This window comes from Neodiprion pinetum, chromosome 3, assembly GCF_021155775.2.
Source record: "Neodiprion pinetum isolate iyNeoPine1 chromosome 3, iyNeoPine1.2, whole genome shotgun sequence".
In the NCBI taxonomy this organism is placed as follows: domain Eukaryota; kingdom Metazoa; phylum Arthropoda; class Insecta; order Hymenoptera; family Diprionidae; genus Neodiprion; species Neodiprion pinetum.
In genome coordinates, this window is record NC_060234.1 from 36,080,058 (window position 1) to 36,094,099 (window position 14,042).

Sequence of the window (14,042 nt, forward strand, 5' to 3'; positions counted from 1 at the left end):
AATTACTTCGTGCACTAATACCGTATGTGCTGTACACATATACATATGCGTTCGCGAATCGTGAGGTTATTATTTAAAATTCTAGCTAGTATATAATAACGGGCGAGTCATCGTCGGTTTTAGATTAACCGCAATCGCATTTGTGACGGCGTTATTGTTTACTCTGTGTTAGGAATACGAGTGGTGCTTATGAGAACGTCCTCGTGCACGTATAACAGTAGATAAAGACGTTTGTTTGTTCCCAGCAAATGGTCGTAAAATGTAATTGAAATAATAGAATAAATCAGCTGTAATATCGTTCACTTGCAACGCTTGTCCATTTCTTCAAACGGTATCTTTTCTCGGCCGTATTAATTGTGGGACCTTAAATGCGCAAGGACTGCATTCTTGAGACGGGGTTATACGTAATGATCAATTGACACGAGGATTCCGGAGAAGGACATTTGGCTGTTGGTGACATTTGATGGCGGGGCGCGATGCGATGCCTTTCTAAATTCTAATCCGCGATCTGCTCACTCGCGTATAATAGCGCGAACTTTCAACCGTGTCACTATGAATAAACATGCCTTTCATACATTCGTACTTACACATATTTTCACATCCGTTATACTCAATCAGGATAATAGAATTTGTGTTATTTAAAAGTCACGTCGCATTATCTACATCGGCTAAAAAGATGAAGATTAATAATAATAATTCTCCCTCAGGGATTTTCTAGCCGTAACTCAAAGTCTTCTCCGAAGTTTGCATACACTTATCACCGGGTAGAGATACATGCATGTTGTACGAGGTGTGACTACTCGAAACGCGCGTAGTGAAGTACCCGCGAGACGTTATACCTACACTCTTGTGTCAAGTGCCAAATGACGCAATATAATAAAAAGGAGATGCCACGTCTGCGAGACTCCTTGCCGAATCGATCGTATTTTTAGTTATGAAGTAATCCACGAATTAGCATAATTTCTTGCTCGAGCCTGTAACAACCCATCGGCAGGATCACGTTACGTTATCTTTTCGTGGACGACGGACCACCTCCCCGATCGAGGCGATTAGGTAAAAGTTACTACTTTCGATTGCGACCACCGCCCGTGTTTCTGCAATTCCATCCAATCGCTAATCGACGGCTCTGATTAAATATAAATAATTACCCCCGCCCTATTTCTGTTACAGATTCAATCCAACATGTCGGTGCTGCTCGAAGCCCGGCCTTACAGGCCCTTCAAATCATCCGAAGAGTACCTGGTAGCGATGAAAGAAGACTTGGCCGAGTGGCTCAACGCTCTTTACCCCGAGCTCAGAGTCAACTTGGACAATTTTATGGACAGACTGGACACCGGAGTTGCTTTATGCAAGGTACAATTCCCTTTCAAGATTCCTTTTGTCGTTGGTAGATACTTTGTTCGAACATCGTGCGAGTCGAAGCACGATTAAAACGAAAAGTGAAATTGGATCGGAGAGAATGAGTCAGAGCCGTGCGAGGAACCGCGAGTTTCTTATCGGAGGTTCGAATCTTTAGGATGACTAGGATGGTGGCGTTTAGTTTGCACGGTGCAAATAGACGAAAAGTATACCGTCGAGTGTCCGCGACTCGGTAATCTAGTCTAGTCTACGAGTCGTCATCGTCCCGTGCTTCTCGTTTACCTCTAACAAATTACCAGGCATGTTTTACGGACGGATGTATGCCCGTGAGTTTTGTCCACATGTCTTATTATCTTATTCTCAGATGTAGGTATAACAGTTCGAGATCCGGACGAGTCATCGCGTGCACAGGATATCGGATACAGTTAACTTACGTGTGTGACATGTGCAGTGCGACGTAATGGGGAAGGGGAGAGAAAGAGAGAAGGACAGGCGGATGGATGTACAGACGGATGAATTGAAAGGTGGAGAGAAAGATAATAGAAGTGGGAAAGTAAAGGGAGAAAGGATGTCTGTGACGTTCGTCAGCGGAAACTCTGGCCGGTTTGAAGGTAAACGTGCTCGGAATCATTGATCAAAGAGTCGAGTAATTAACTTCAATAGGACATCGATATACGTAACGACTCTTTTCTCTCCCTCGCCCACGCGATACGCGACCGGATACCGAGTCAATGGATTCTAATACAGACATTAAAATCCAATTAAACCGCTTCTTTGCCACCTCTCAACGATCGGTGGCTCACTTTTTTCTGTCGCACAATCAACGCGGTTGTAAAAAAAACAAACAAAAAAAAAAAACAAGCAATTCCTTGTTGTTTGTTTTGCTTGATACTTGAATCGAAATAATTTTAGAGATCAAACTTTCAGCAATTAGATTTTTCAGTTATTGTTGCGCTGGGAAAATTTCAAGAGGAAAAAATTTTCGTGACGTCGATCGAAGCGCGGTATTTCGTAATATTTCAAGAATAAACGCATGTATGCGGAATCGTATCGCGATATTTCCGTATCAGCCACGAACTCGACAAGCATTTTTTACACCTAACCCGATTTCGATGAGTTGAATTTATTATATTCGCCGATGAAATTTGTCATTCGTTGTTTATTTAGGTTCTGGATGTATTCCTACGCGTCCAAAAAGCATTATTTCTGGCACATATTCGACACCGAGTTAACAACAATTAGTCGAAGAAAACATCGCGTTTTTCCATCTAAACCACTTTACGTAGAGTAAAATATTCCCGGAACATTGTATTCGCGTTCACATTCTTCGTTTCACATTGTACTGTGAAAAAGTAGCGGGAAAAAACTGCACGATTTATATTCCATTGAAGGCAATTAATAAGGCATAGTTGGTAATAACCAAAGGCAAGTAACTTAAAGGCGATAATAATCGCAACGCTTTTCTTGAAATTTCTTTGAGATGTTACATCGGATACGTGAATATGTAGCAGCAATGCGTCCGTAGCTGCTGATTAGAGTTGAAATTGTGAACCGTGGGATATGCGCAAAGTCCGCGTGCATATAAGACGTCGTGAACGCACGCGTATGCGCATGCATGCATGCATATTGTGCAGGAATTCATCGGGTCGGGTTTAATCTATGCGGACTTTCTCCACCTTGTAAACTTATCGTCGTAGTCGTCGTCTACCTACTCTCAATATTTCTGTACCAACGGGAGGTTGAAATTTATAACAAGCCTATGGGGAATTTATGCGGCACGTGCGATACCGAGTGAATACCTCGTACCTCTCCCGGCTTATCTATTCGCTATTGTATACACCCCTGCAGCTAGGATGGTGGTAATTTTACTAACCCGCTCTCGATCACGTATAATACGTACATGCAACGTTCCTCTAATTCGTACGGTGTCGTAATATGCGTGTATTACACCTAATATGTGCAGACACGGCTTGTGTGCAGAAGAGAAGATGAAATTATCGTACGCTGGCAGGCGCGATAGCGCAATTGGTTTGCCTAAAATATTCAATTTAACGTGTTACATGCTTTGTTACGTGACTTTGGCAATATCGCGAGTCTTGCTCTGTGATCGACAGTGTGAAAGTTTCAGGTCACGGAGTAATCATGCCGTGATAATTAGCTTTGAATGCTCATTATAACTCGGCAGCTTGTAATTATAAAAATTTTCATTTCTGTTTCTTTTTTTTTTTTTTTATTCTTTTTTTTCTCAATCACAAACTATCAATTTCAGAACAAACCTTTTTTAATGGCTCTCACGTGAATACTTGAAATACTAAATCAATACCGAATCCTATTGTATACGTGCACCTTTCAACCGGAAGTGATTTTGCCCCACGGAGAGCAAAGAGCTCGGGACAAGTGAACTTTGGTCGGTTATTTTTTTTTTTTTTTCTCTTCGAAACGTTTTCTCATCACCGCACTACGAGGAGAATGAGAGAAAGGAGATCAGCTCCGCGAGATGCTTAGGTTATATACAAATACTATTACGACTATTTATAGGTACTGACGAGGTTACGGATTCTGCAGGCACTGGAATTTTCTTTTCTTCTTAAAATCGTGCAGAAAACCGCTTGTAATCGAGAGTTCAGCGCGAGGCCAAAGAACCGCGATATCGTACCCTTACAACGCGTGCGGTAATTTTCCGAAGATCATTCCCCATAGTAAATAATGGCACAAGGCTAATTTCATCTCCACAAATAATCCAACATTCGTCTGAATCTGTAAAAATGAAGAAAGAGTGATTTAATCGCGGTTGAAACTTGACCGCAACGTCCTTACAGGACGCGTTGCGATGTCGTCACGTACGTACATACATACATACGGGGCATTCCATGACATGTTGATCAAGATTTGACGTCGATGTTTCACATTGGCTTTATAAATTTTTTCATAATTTTTCGACCCATCGTATCTGAAGTATGATTGATTAGGTGTAAAAAATTTTTTTCTATTTCACAAGTTTTTTTTTTTTTTTTTATAAATTTTGCGATTTTTGTCACGTACTTTCATAGAAAAAATTATAAAGCCAATCCGAGACATCGACGTAAAATCTTGATCGAGATGTCACCGAATGCCCCGTACATACGTTAATACGTGTGTAATAAATATACACTCGAGCACGGTGAGAATTTCGGATGCGATGCGAAGCCTGGCATCGTGTAGGCCCATAAAATTAATACGATATATTTGAATTCAAGGTTTGTTCGTCAAGTGTGCGTGAATTTCGGATCGAGATTCACGTACCTACGTATTCGAAGTCAGATCGCGCTGCACGCGGGTGCATCATCCTGCGCACTGTGTTCACATTTCACATCCTCGATGAGCGAGCCACGGCGCGTGCCTTCGGGGTCCTTCCTGTCGGAAATGACAAATACGAACCGCCTCTAGTTGGGCCTTATAAGGCCCCGTGCCTGCGGCCGGGATCCACCTGCTGTGCCTGAGCTCCGGAGCCTTCGGTTTTCGCTGAATGAACCCGAGGCCGCCGGTTCAGCGGGTGCTTCGCCGAAGTCGATTCGCCGACGCTGTGGCTGCAATTAGCAGCAATTGACACCGTCTCTCCTCGTTCCCTGGAATTCAGATTTATGGCTAACGGGCCGGGCGCGAAACCCCGATGCATTGTTCGCCGGACGCCTCTTGGTGGTCCCCGGGCCCCGAGGCCCACGCTCTTGTATCGGCTCCCTCGGTAATCGGGCTATAAACTCCTTCACCCACTGTACAAACACCACCGCCACGTGTTCCCTGTGTTACTACTGCCATGCATCTTCCGTTGCGGCGTTTACAGCCTTTACGGATTACCACGAACCGCTAACTATTTGAGAAAATTTGGAAAATTCGACCTTGATCAATCCTACGAAATTCTCACGAGTTAAACGGTACCGAAGGGTTGTGACTTTTTCGTTTTTCTACAACCGTCCACCGCAACGATCATCGATCAAAGATTGTCGTAAGTGTTTTGTAAACACGAAGCGGATGGTTTTTAGGAAGATTTTCGCACCGTGTAATTAATCAAAAACTTCTGGTATCGGCAGTATATTATCTATGCTTATAACCTCACGAATCACTTTTATAATCGCTGTAAGAATTTCGTTCCAGGCTCGTATAATTGTATACACAACGCGTAGAATAAAAGCATCCCGCAATTCTTGTTTACAAAGCTACGTATCGTTTCAATTCTGTATTACTGTAACAATTTTAATCTTCCAAAGGATTGAAGAAGTCGGTGTTTATACTATATACTGTGCGGGATGAACAATCTAGATGATATTTCCGGGTTCAAGTTTACTCCCTGTGAGAAAATTACGCGTCTGTTTACACGGAGTGCGAGGAACAGCAGCCCCTATTGATAGCCTCGTCGCGTTTGAAACGGGTTGTTTGTACAGGCGAACGAAGTAAAAGCGATGCGGGTTCGTGGAGACGAGGAGGAGAAAAAGGAATATAAGTAAACGAGGGTCTAATAGATTTTCAGAACAATTAGACGAACGATCGTGTCGTCTACGCAACTGCTGAGCGAAAGAGGGGCAGGACTGGGTGGTTCTCCCTTGTCGTCGCCGAGGAATAAAGAAAGCTCCTCTGCAGTCGCATCGACGGTCTCGACGCGGCGGGAGCTTTGCGCTTGCAGTCTAAAAATGCTGCTGCTGTGGCGGCGGTGCGGCATGAATGAGATAAACACGTTCGCCCGATGTCTCTCTGTCCGTATTTCCTTTCACCCTGTACGTCTAAATATACCCTACACAAGGTGTTCCCCCGCCGTTTCCCCGTTCTCGCTTCTAAGGGTGGCACGGTATGGTCGGCTGGAAAAATATCCCAGAAATAGAACAAAATGAAAAACGGCCCCTATACAGGCGGCCTCCCTGCTGTAGTAGTCGTCCTAACGACGGAATTTCATTTATTTTTATATTTATAACGCCAACTCCAGCCGCTTTCTAAGGGCTGTTGCTCCTGCTGCTGGAAAGCTGATCTTCCAAGAAACACAATCCCTTCCGGAAGATAAGAACAAGAAGAAGAAGAATAATACACCGCTCTGTCTTCTCAATCAATTATCAACCCTGTCCAATTATGTTCTTCTCGAAGAAATAACTTTTAACGCGATGGGTTGTTGCTTGCTTAAAAGAAAAATAATGAAAAAAAGAAACGCGCCTTCTAAATAAAGACGTTAATCCGATATTGTTTGAAAATCGACAAGGAATAACCGAAAACCGAGGTCTCGACCTTTTCTAAAGCCGTGTCGAATGTCCGGCTGCATGTTTGAGCCACGCTCACGAATATTATGACTACGGAGTACACGGCCTCCCTTTGTTAGGCCCACGGGACCCTGAAAGGTTTTTAGAAATCAATGAATCTTTGTGCGTCGTCGCCGCGAACCGCGGTTCCTAATCCTAATCCGTTTTAGGGAACGTGCTTTTGCAGCGCCGACTCGCAGATGTACGCGAAAAGGTGTTAATTCTTTCGTCGAGAATGATGAAAAGTCTGCTGCTTTGATTATACAACTTTTACGCACGGTAAATAAGTGAATTTTTATACAGGTTTCTATTCGTTAGGTTAATTAGCGGCGTATGGATGTACGTACGATTTGCCACTGCAGCAGCCATCGTTGGTACGATGTGAAATAGTCGCGCGACACTCTCTCTTTTTCGTGACGATAAAAAGCGATAAAGAATAACGACACAAAATGTCCATCTTCACATGACAATTAAATGAAAATAAATGTTGAAAAGAATCGAGTCGTGGGTCGTAAATACGGTTAGATAACCGCCAATTAGGATTCCCTGAATTAAACTCTCGACGTGTAATAATCATCGTATGAGACGAACTGCACCGCATGCCTCGCAATTAGCAATACATCTTTAATACCGCGCGGTATTTCATTCGAAGTGCAGGCTAATTTCAAACGAGAGTGCTTCGGCGGTTCGTCGATTCTCTGCAAGCTTCGTTTCGACAATCGAACCTAACAACAAGCTCATCGTTCGGATCTTTCTGCTTGTACGAAACCGCTTCGCTTACAGCGCAGCGACGAGGAGGACAATTAAAATCGAAGAACGTGCAGCACACGTTGTCGTGAATTTTAATTAACTCTACAAAAAGCATTTTACGACTCGCTTCTTAATCCTCCTGAGCACGTGTGCAGCCCACGAGGCATGGCTTCCGTATACAAGCGAATCTTCCTGAACGCGGTGTTCTTTCAACAATCTACGATCGCTAATAGACCGATATTCAGAATCGGTGTTGATTTAAAATTAATTCAATCCTCGATGCCGTAAGAGATATTCAATGATCCATCGTCATTTAGATCTTGACGATACTTCGAGTTTTACTTTAGCTTTGACCGGTCGTTTCGACCAACGAGGATAACTTTCTGCTCCCCCCTCTCGGTTAACGGATGTATCAATATACGTTATAATTAGTGTGTATCTAATCTGTGTATACGAAGTTGCGGTCACGCAGTCGCGTTGTAGCGCAGCGGTGGAAAAAAAGGATATTACACGTACATGCATCATTTTAATTTCAAATTATACCAGATTGCCATTCGGTTTAACCATTGATATAGTCAATTGAGTCGAGTTAGCGTTAAACTTTTGGAATCACGGGTGCGGAAAACAGTAACGATGATCTCACTTCGACGTATAAGGAAAACACGAGCGTCGACTCACGTTGCAGTTATGATTTTCTGAGAAATTGAACAATGTTTCAAGCTATGCTGTCACGAACAACGCCTCGAGGTTCTCCGAATCTCATTTTGCAGTTAATCGATTGTTGCAGCAATTCGTAGCAAAGTTTCAATTCGAGAAGTTGGCCGGATCTTAATTGTCCGCAGGGTCTCTAATCGTTCAGAAAGTAAACTTTCGTCATTCGAAACGATAAAATTTGCTAATAAATACTTCACGGAGCTTCTTTCCAGTCTTGCCAAAAAAAAAAAAAAAACAAAAAAAACAACTCAAGCACTACTTGCAATTTTCCTTTCGTAGAATATACGCGTACGCACTTTGATCCGTGTACGTACTACGTACATAAGTTCGGTACACCTACAGAGTGAATTTCTAATACCTCAAAATTTCTATGTCCTAGTTTTATCGCAGTTTATTTACAACTGCAAAAGATCTTCGATACTTCGTATAACCTCGAAAACCCGGAGTATTGAGTTTAAAAATGTGCGACCGAAAGGGTTAACGCGCATGCGCTAAAATTCGAGAGCAAGAGGAATCGTGTCGCGAGGACGACCAACATTGATAAATTGAGATGACAGGTCGCCGCGATGTATGTAACCAGAAAAATGTTGGTCACCCTGAAAAAACAACTGCCCTTGTTTTCGAATTTTAGCGCACGCGCATTAAACCGTTCGGTCGTTAGCAATTCGCTCTGTATATAAATCATTGTTCCAGTCGTGCAGCAGCAGCAGCTGGGCACGGGATTTATCCGTCGATCTATCGATCCAGCGGAACGACAATCGCCCCGTAGTTTTCTTAAACTTTGAAGTTTATTAAGGCATCTAACAAGCGGAATGCGCGTGCACAAAAGCCGCGTAGCTCTAAGACTTGGCGCACGGCGATTAGACGGACGGGTGATGGAGAAAACGACTCCCGTCGAACGTGTCTGGTTTATGCAATGCCTCGTACCCGGCTGACGCCTTGTCATCTCGAACAAAGCCATGCGGCGAACATTTGCGCCTGTCCCTTTGCTCGCTGCTGCAGCCGAAGGAGCTATCTATTTATAATCACGTTCACGTACGCGCCTACTAAATTATACACGCTGATATGATATACACGCTCAATTTTACTCCGCGATCCTTTGAATCTCTATCCATCTCTATCGTCATTCGGATTTTCATTTCCAAGATGCAGGTTTTCTCCTACGAAGGGGTTTGCGGAACGTCTCAAACTTGATCGAACATCGTCATCGTCACTGAGGCAGGCAGGCAGTCCAGATCTGTTTGTAACAATAATTTGAGATGTGCGTATAACGTATAGTGTAATCGTTTTCATGAGGTTTAGTTGGTGAAGTGTAGAAGAGATGATATGTCAGAGCCAGGGGGTCACAGGCCACATAATGCGACAGACATCCTGCCTTCGACTCATCTGCAGCCCATATCACCATATGTGCTCGAGTTTTACGCAGAGGTTATCAACCTGGACTTGGAATTTAAATCGCGGTTCGTCGTCGTGGTCGAAGTGCGATTCTCCTCTCGGTCCGTTCTCAGCTCTAGCGTATCGAAGAGAAAGATATGAGAAAAAATAAAAATACTCGGTGAAATCGAGCACGGTGTTTTAGATATCTCGGTAATTGGTTCCCAGGTGCGATTGAGAATCGAGACCGCTTTAAATATAATTCTATCACCCGTACGCGCGCGTGATTGTACATGAATGAGAAGCGGAGCCAATTCTTTCACGTTAACTTCGTTAAGGGTTGAAATCCCCAACCGACGACCGGTTCCCGGTACTAAGATCTCGATTATCCCTTGGGAGCAATAACGACGGCTGCTGTTGCTGCTGCTGCTGCTGCTGCAGCGGAGACCGGATGCTGTCACATATGTATAAATTGTGGTCGTGTGCATTTGAATGCATATTCAACGCCTCGTGTTATATGTATATGTATATATACATACATACGTACCTAACAGCGGCCCTAAATATCCCCGTGCATTATACTTATGTACATATTATACTTATTTTATAGTATAGGCCTCTCTTGTGTCAGCTCGACCACACCGAACCCTAGCACATGTGTCTCTGCTGCCGCAGTCACACGGTGTTGAAACTGTCCTAAAATTGGGCTCACAACTCGTTCAACTACGTCTTATAGAAAATATGCACCGTATATTATATGTATACATATAAATCAGAGATTTCCCCCCACGAGCATAAATTGTTTTTATTTCACACGCCTCGAGTGCTGTTGCAAACATCCAGTAGTAGGCACCAGAGCCGATACGGTATAACGCATTGGGTATAGTACAATAAGTAAATTAAATAAATATAAAAACTTAACCAATCGCGGTCCAGAACACATGACCTTTGTGTCAGCATGCTGCTGTTGCTGCAGACTTTACGGTATGTATATACGTACGATCGAATGGGGTCGCGATATGCGAACAGAAATATTTTCATACACACTCTGTGTGCATGGGTAGGATCAAAGTTTATTCACCAAATGATAAATACCGATAAATGAATGTACGTGTTCTTTTTTTTTTTTTTTTCGTTTTCATCGTCAAACGTTAGCAGGCATAATCAAAGTTTAGTCAACCAGTGATAAATATCCAATCAACCACGTAACGACGATATTGGATATATTTTGTTTCGTATAAACTTTTGTTCAACCGCTGCATTCTTTTGTTTCGAACGTCTCGTCGGACTTGCGATTGGCTGCGGCACTTTTGACGTCACGCGCACACGTCGCGCCATCTTGCGTATCATTTCTGTGTTGAATTCTTTACAGTAATAAATACTCACTTGATCTTATTTCTGATTTATTTCAATTGTCTTTGTGTCTGTAAGCTGCGCACCGTTTTTTTTTTTTTTTTTTGTCCATGAAACACGGTTACAGATTCTCTCTGATGTAGTTGAATGAAACTTTACATCTCTTCCTGTATTCTAAAAGAATAATTTCGAGACTGCTACGTTGAAACGAAGAATTCTTTTTCACGTGAACAAGAATCCTGTAAGACATCTATCTCCTCTTCACGATCCTCGAAGACAAGAGGATGAGGACGTGGTAGAAAAAAAAATAAATAAATAAAAAAACAACAACTAACGACCAAACCACCGGGTTCATAGTCCTTTAAAAGTCAAGCTGCGTACCGTCTATTCAACGAATTATTACACATCGCCAAGATCCACAAATGGCGTGATAATTCTCAACGTTTGCTTTAACAACGTCTGCGACATTTGGCCGGAATTGTTTTCTTTCATTCGGGGCCAGCATTTGTAACAAAAACTCTTTCTCTTGTCGCTCTCGCGTACAATATATCACTGCAGTTCAGGCAAACACCTACAAGATTGTGACGAATGAATATTGTCCCGGTGACAGAGGCACGTGTGTCGTCCATGTTGAAACATACATCTGAGATGAAGTGCACGTGCGGAAAGTATACCTATAACTACGCACGATATACGCAAACGTCTAAGACTGCACAAGAATGAATGCTTAGATAGATACACGTAAAATATACGGAACTATTAATTATTTGGTAAGACTTGCAGCAGGCGAGTTGCCGCGTATTTTCATTCAGCAGGCAATCCACCTTTCACTATGGATCTGCTAGAAAAAGATAGACAGGCAGACACGGTCGTGCAGCCGTCGCTGACATCGGCTTGGTTTGCTTTTGCCTCGTTCGATGCCGGCGTGCAGTCGCAACGCGATGATATTCGTAGGCGAGACGAGAGTATGGGAAAGAAAAATTATACCGTAAAATACACTTTGACACTAAGGATCCGCTGTAGGGCAGTGGTTAAAACCGCGAGGCGAGGCTAGGCGATCGGTCGTCGCATCGCGGCCTCATTCCCAAGTGATATTTCAAGTCAAGACATTACGCGATACCGTAGGAGTATATTTTGTAACTTTTCTAGTTTATGGCCGGACGAAAAGAATTCATTACAGTCTCCGCGGGTGTAGTGGAGGAAGAGTGATTATTTATTGTTAATTTAATTTTGTTTCCTTTTTTACTGATTTCAGCATGCCAACAACGTGCGAAAGTCAGCATCTGACTACGTGGCGAGACGCCAGGCACGGAAATCAATGACTCGCTCGATGACGTCCTCCTTGGCTATGCCAATGAGCCATTTGAGCGACGTCGCATTTTTGCCAAATGCAAAAGCCGGGACTTTCTTCGCCCGCGATAACGTTTCGAATTTCATATCCTGGTGCAGGAACAGCCTCGGGATCATCGAGTGCCTTTTGTTCGAAACCGACGATCTGATTATGCGGAAAAACGAACGACACGTTATTCTATGTCTCCTCGAGGTCGCGAGACGCGGTGCTAAGTTCGGTATGCTCGCTCCTATGCTAGTGCAAATGGAGAGGCAAATTGATCGGGAAATAGCCGCCGAAAACAAGGCTGCTAACGGGGCGAACGGGGCCAACAACGAGGAGAGCGACGACGACGACTACGAGGAGATGCACGAGGAGCAGCCATGTCTCATCTACGGACCTCAGCCTCAGATCGTAACTAACGACCTGAAGAGCCTCGACGAGATGGTGAGTCCAACGTTGATGATTGTCTACCGAAGTCACTTCGAGTCCCGGTCGGTCACACTGGGCGGAAGTTCACCCCGAAAGTGATTTTTTGCTTGAAAAATGAGTTCCTAAAATCTAAAAAAATATCCGAGTATTGTTTACGGATCGTGGAAAAAAAAAGCTTTCTCGGTTTTCTTAACCAAAGTTGGTGTTACAAAGTTAAAGAAAGTGTGAAAAATGTCGAAGAACGGCTTTTGTTTCGCACGAAGAATGGCGCCGCAAGGCCCATTTCCATGACCAAGGGATTCTGGGAGGAGTTTGAAAAGTTTTTGAGGTGAAATTCACACCAGGTGACCGATTAGGGTTCACGTGATTGTCATCGGCTGCATGGAACCGATCCGGAACATTTCCGAATTCGATAATTCCCGATATTCTACCGTAACCTCCTGGAAACTTTACATTTGCCTTTTACGTCTCGAGGGGAATACCGGCCTTATCCAGTTGGCAAAATCGGAATTAGAATTGACGGTGGCTTTTAAGACTCAGCGATCAGCGCCGGGGTCAAATTGGACGGTAAATCGTGACAGAAGTGTTACGTTAGCGCCCGCTTCTCTTTCCTGGGAATAATAATTCGCTATGTAGTAAAAGTAGATTAGGTTGAACTGATTAATTGGCACAGGGTACATTACACATATATTGAGTCACGTAGCGACGCCGTCTGTTATAGGTATACACAATACTCGCTAATTGCGAAACGGATTCTTCTCAGGTTTGCTTCGAAGCTTGAAATCAAGACTGCTGCGTATTTGCGAAATTCTTCCTCGGTATAGCGAGCAGCCGATTTGCCAATCCGGCTTTTTTCTTTCGCTTCAAACGGTTCTATTATACCGGTGACCGCGAGCATTTTATCTACTTATTGAGACGATTGACAAAGATTTCGCCCGATCGAGACTGATCACGAAACGATCGTCTTCGGTCCATTAACGCGGCACGCGAGATAAACATTTATCGTGAAGTGACTTTATAAGTTTATGGATATGTTACTGCGATCGGTCGCTGAAACCGTTTGATCGATCAACGCGGGCACGTATCTTATTATTAAATTGTCAACGTCACTGTGTGTAATATAATATCATACGTGTACATTATACCTGCAATTACGCTAATTGTTACGTTATCGATATCGATATCGATACCCGACACGCGTTTATTTGCGAATCGTCAGCCACGCACTTTCGATTCAGCATTTTTTAAACAAAGACAAACTACGAGCCTTATTCAATTTGAAGCTAATATTAAATCGCGTATCGGTTCAACCGTACAATAACAAGGACTATAATAACAATCTTAACGCCAATCGACAGACTTCAAAAGCACGTATACATATATTGTTAATCTGACAATCGGTACGAAAATGGTAACTCGTATGTAGAATTTAGCAGTGACGCAGATCGTTCGAACTTCGACAGTGTTGTTCC

At 43.3% G+C, this 14,042-nt stretch overlaps 1 protein-coding gene across 1 annotated transcript in view; it reads left to right on the plus strand.

Annotated features, from left to right (window-relative positions):
- Window positions 1–14,042, plus strand: part of LOC124213956 (GAS2-like protein pickled eggs) — a 43,192-nt gene that overhangs the window by 3,581 nt on the left and 25,569 nt on the right. The window contains exons 2-3 of the mRNA XM_046615794.2: window positions 1,171–1,353; window positions 12,064–12,585. Of these exons, the coding sequence (XP_046471750.1) occupies window positions 1,183–1,353; window positions 12,064–12,585 (693 nt within the window). The 5' untranslated portion in view covers window positions 1,171–1,182. The remainder of the gene's footprint in view (window positions 1–1,170; window positions 1,354–12,063; window positions 12,586–14,042) is intronic.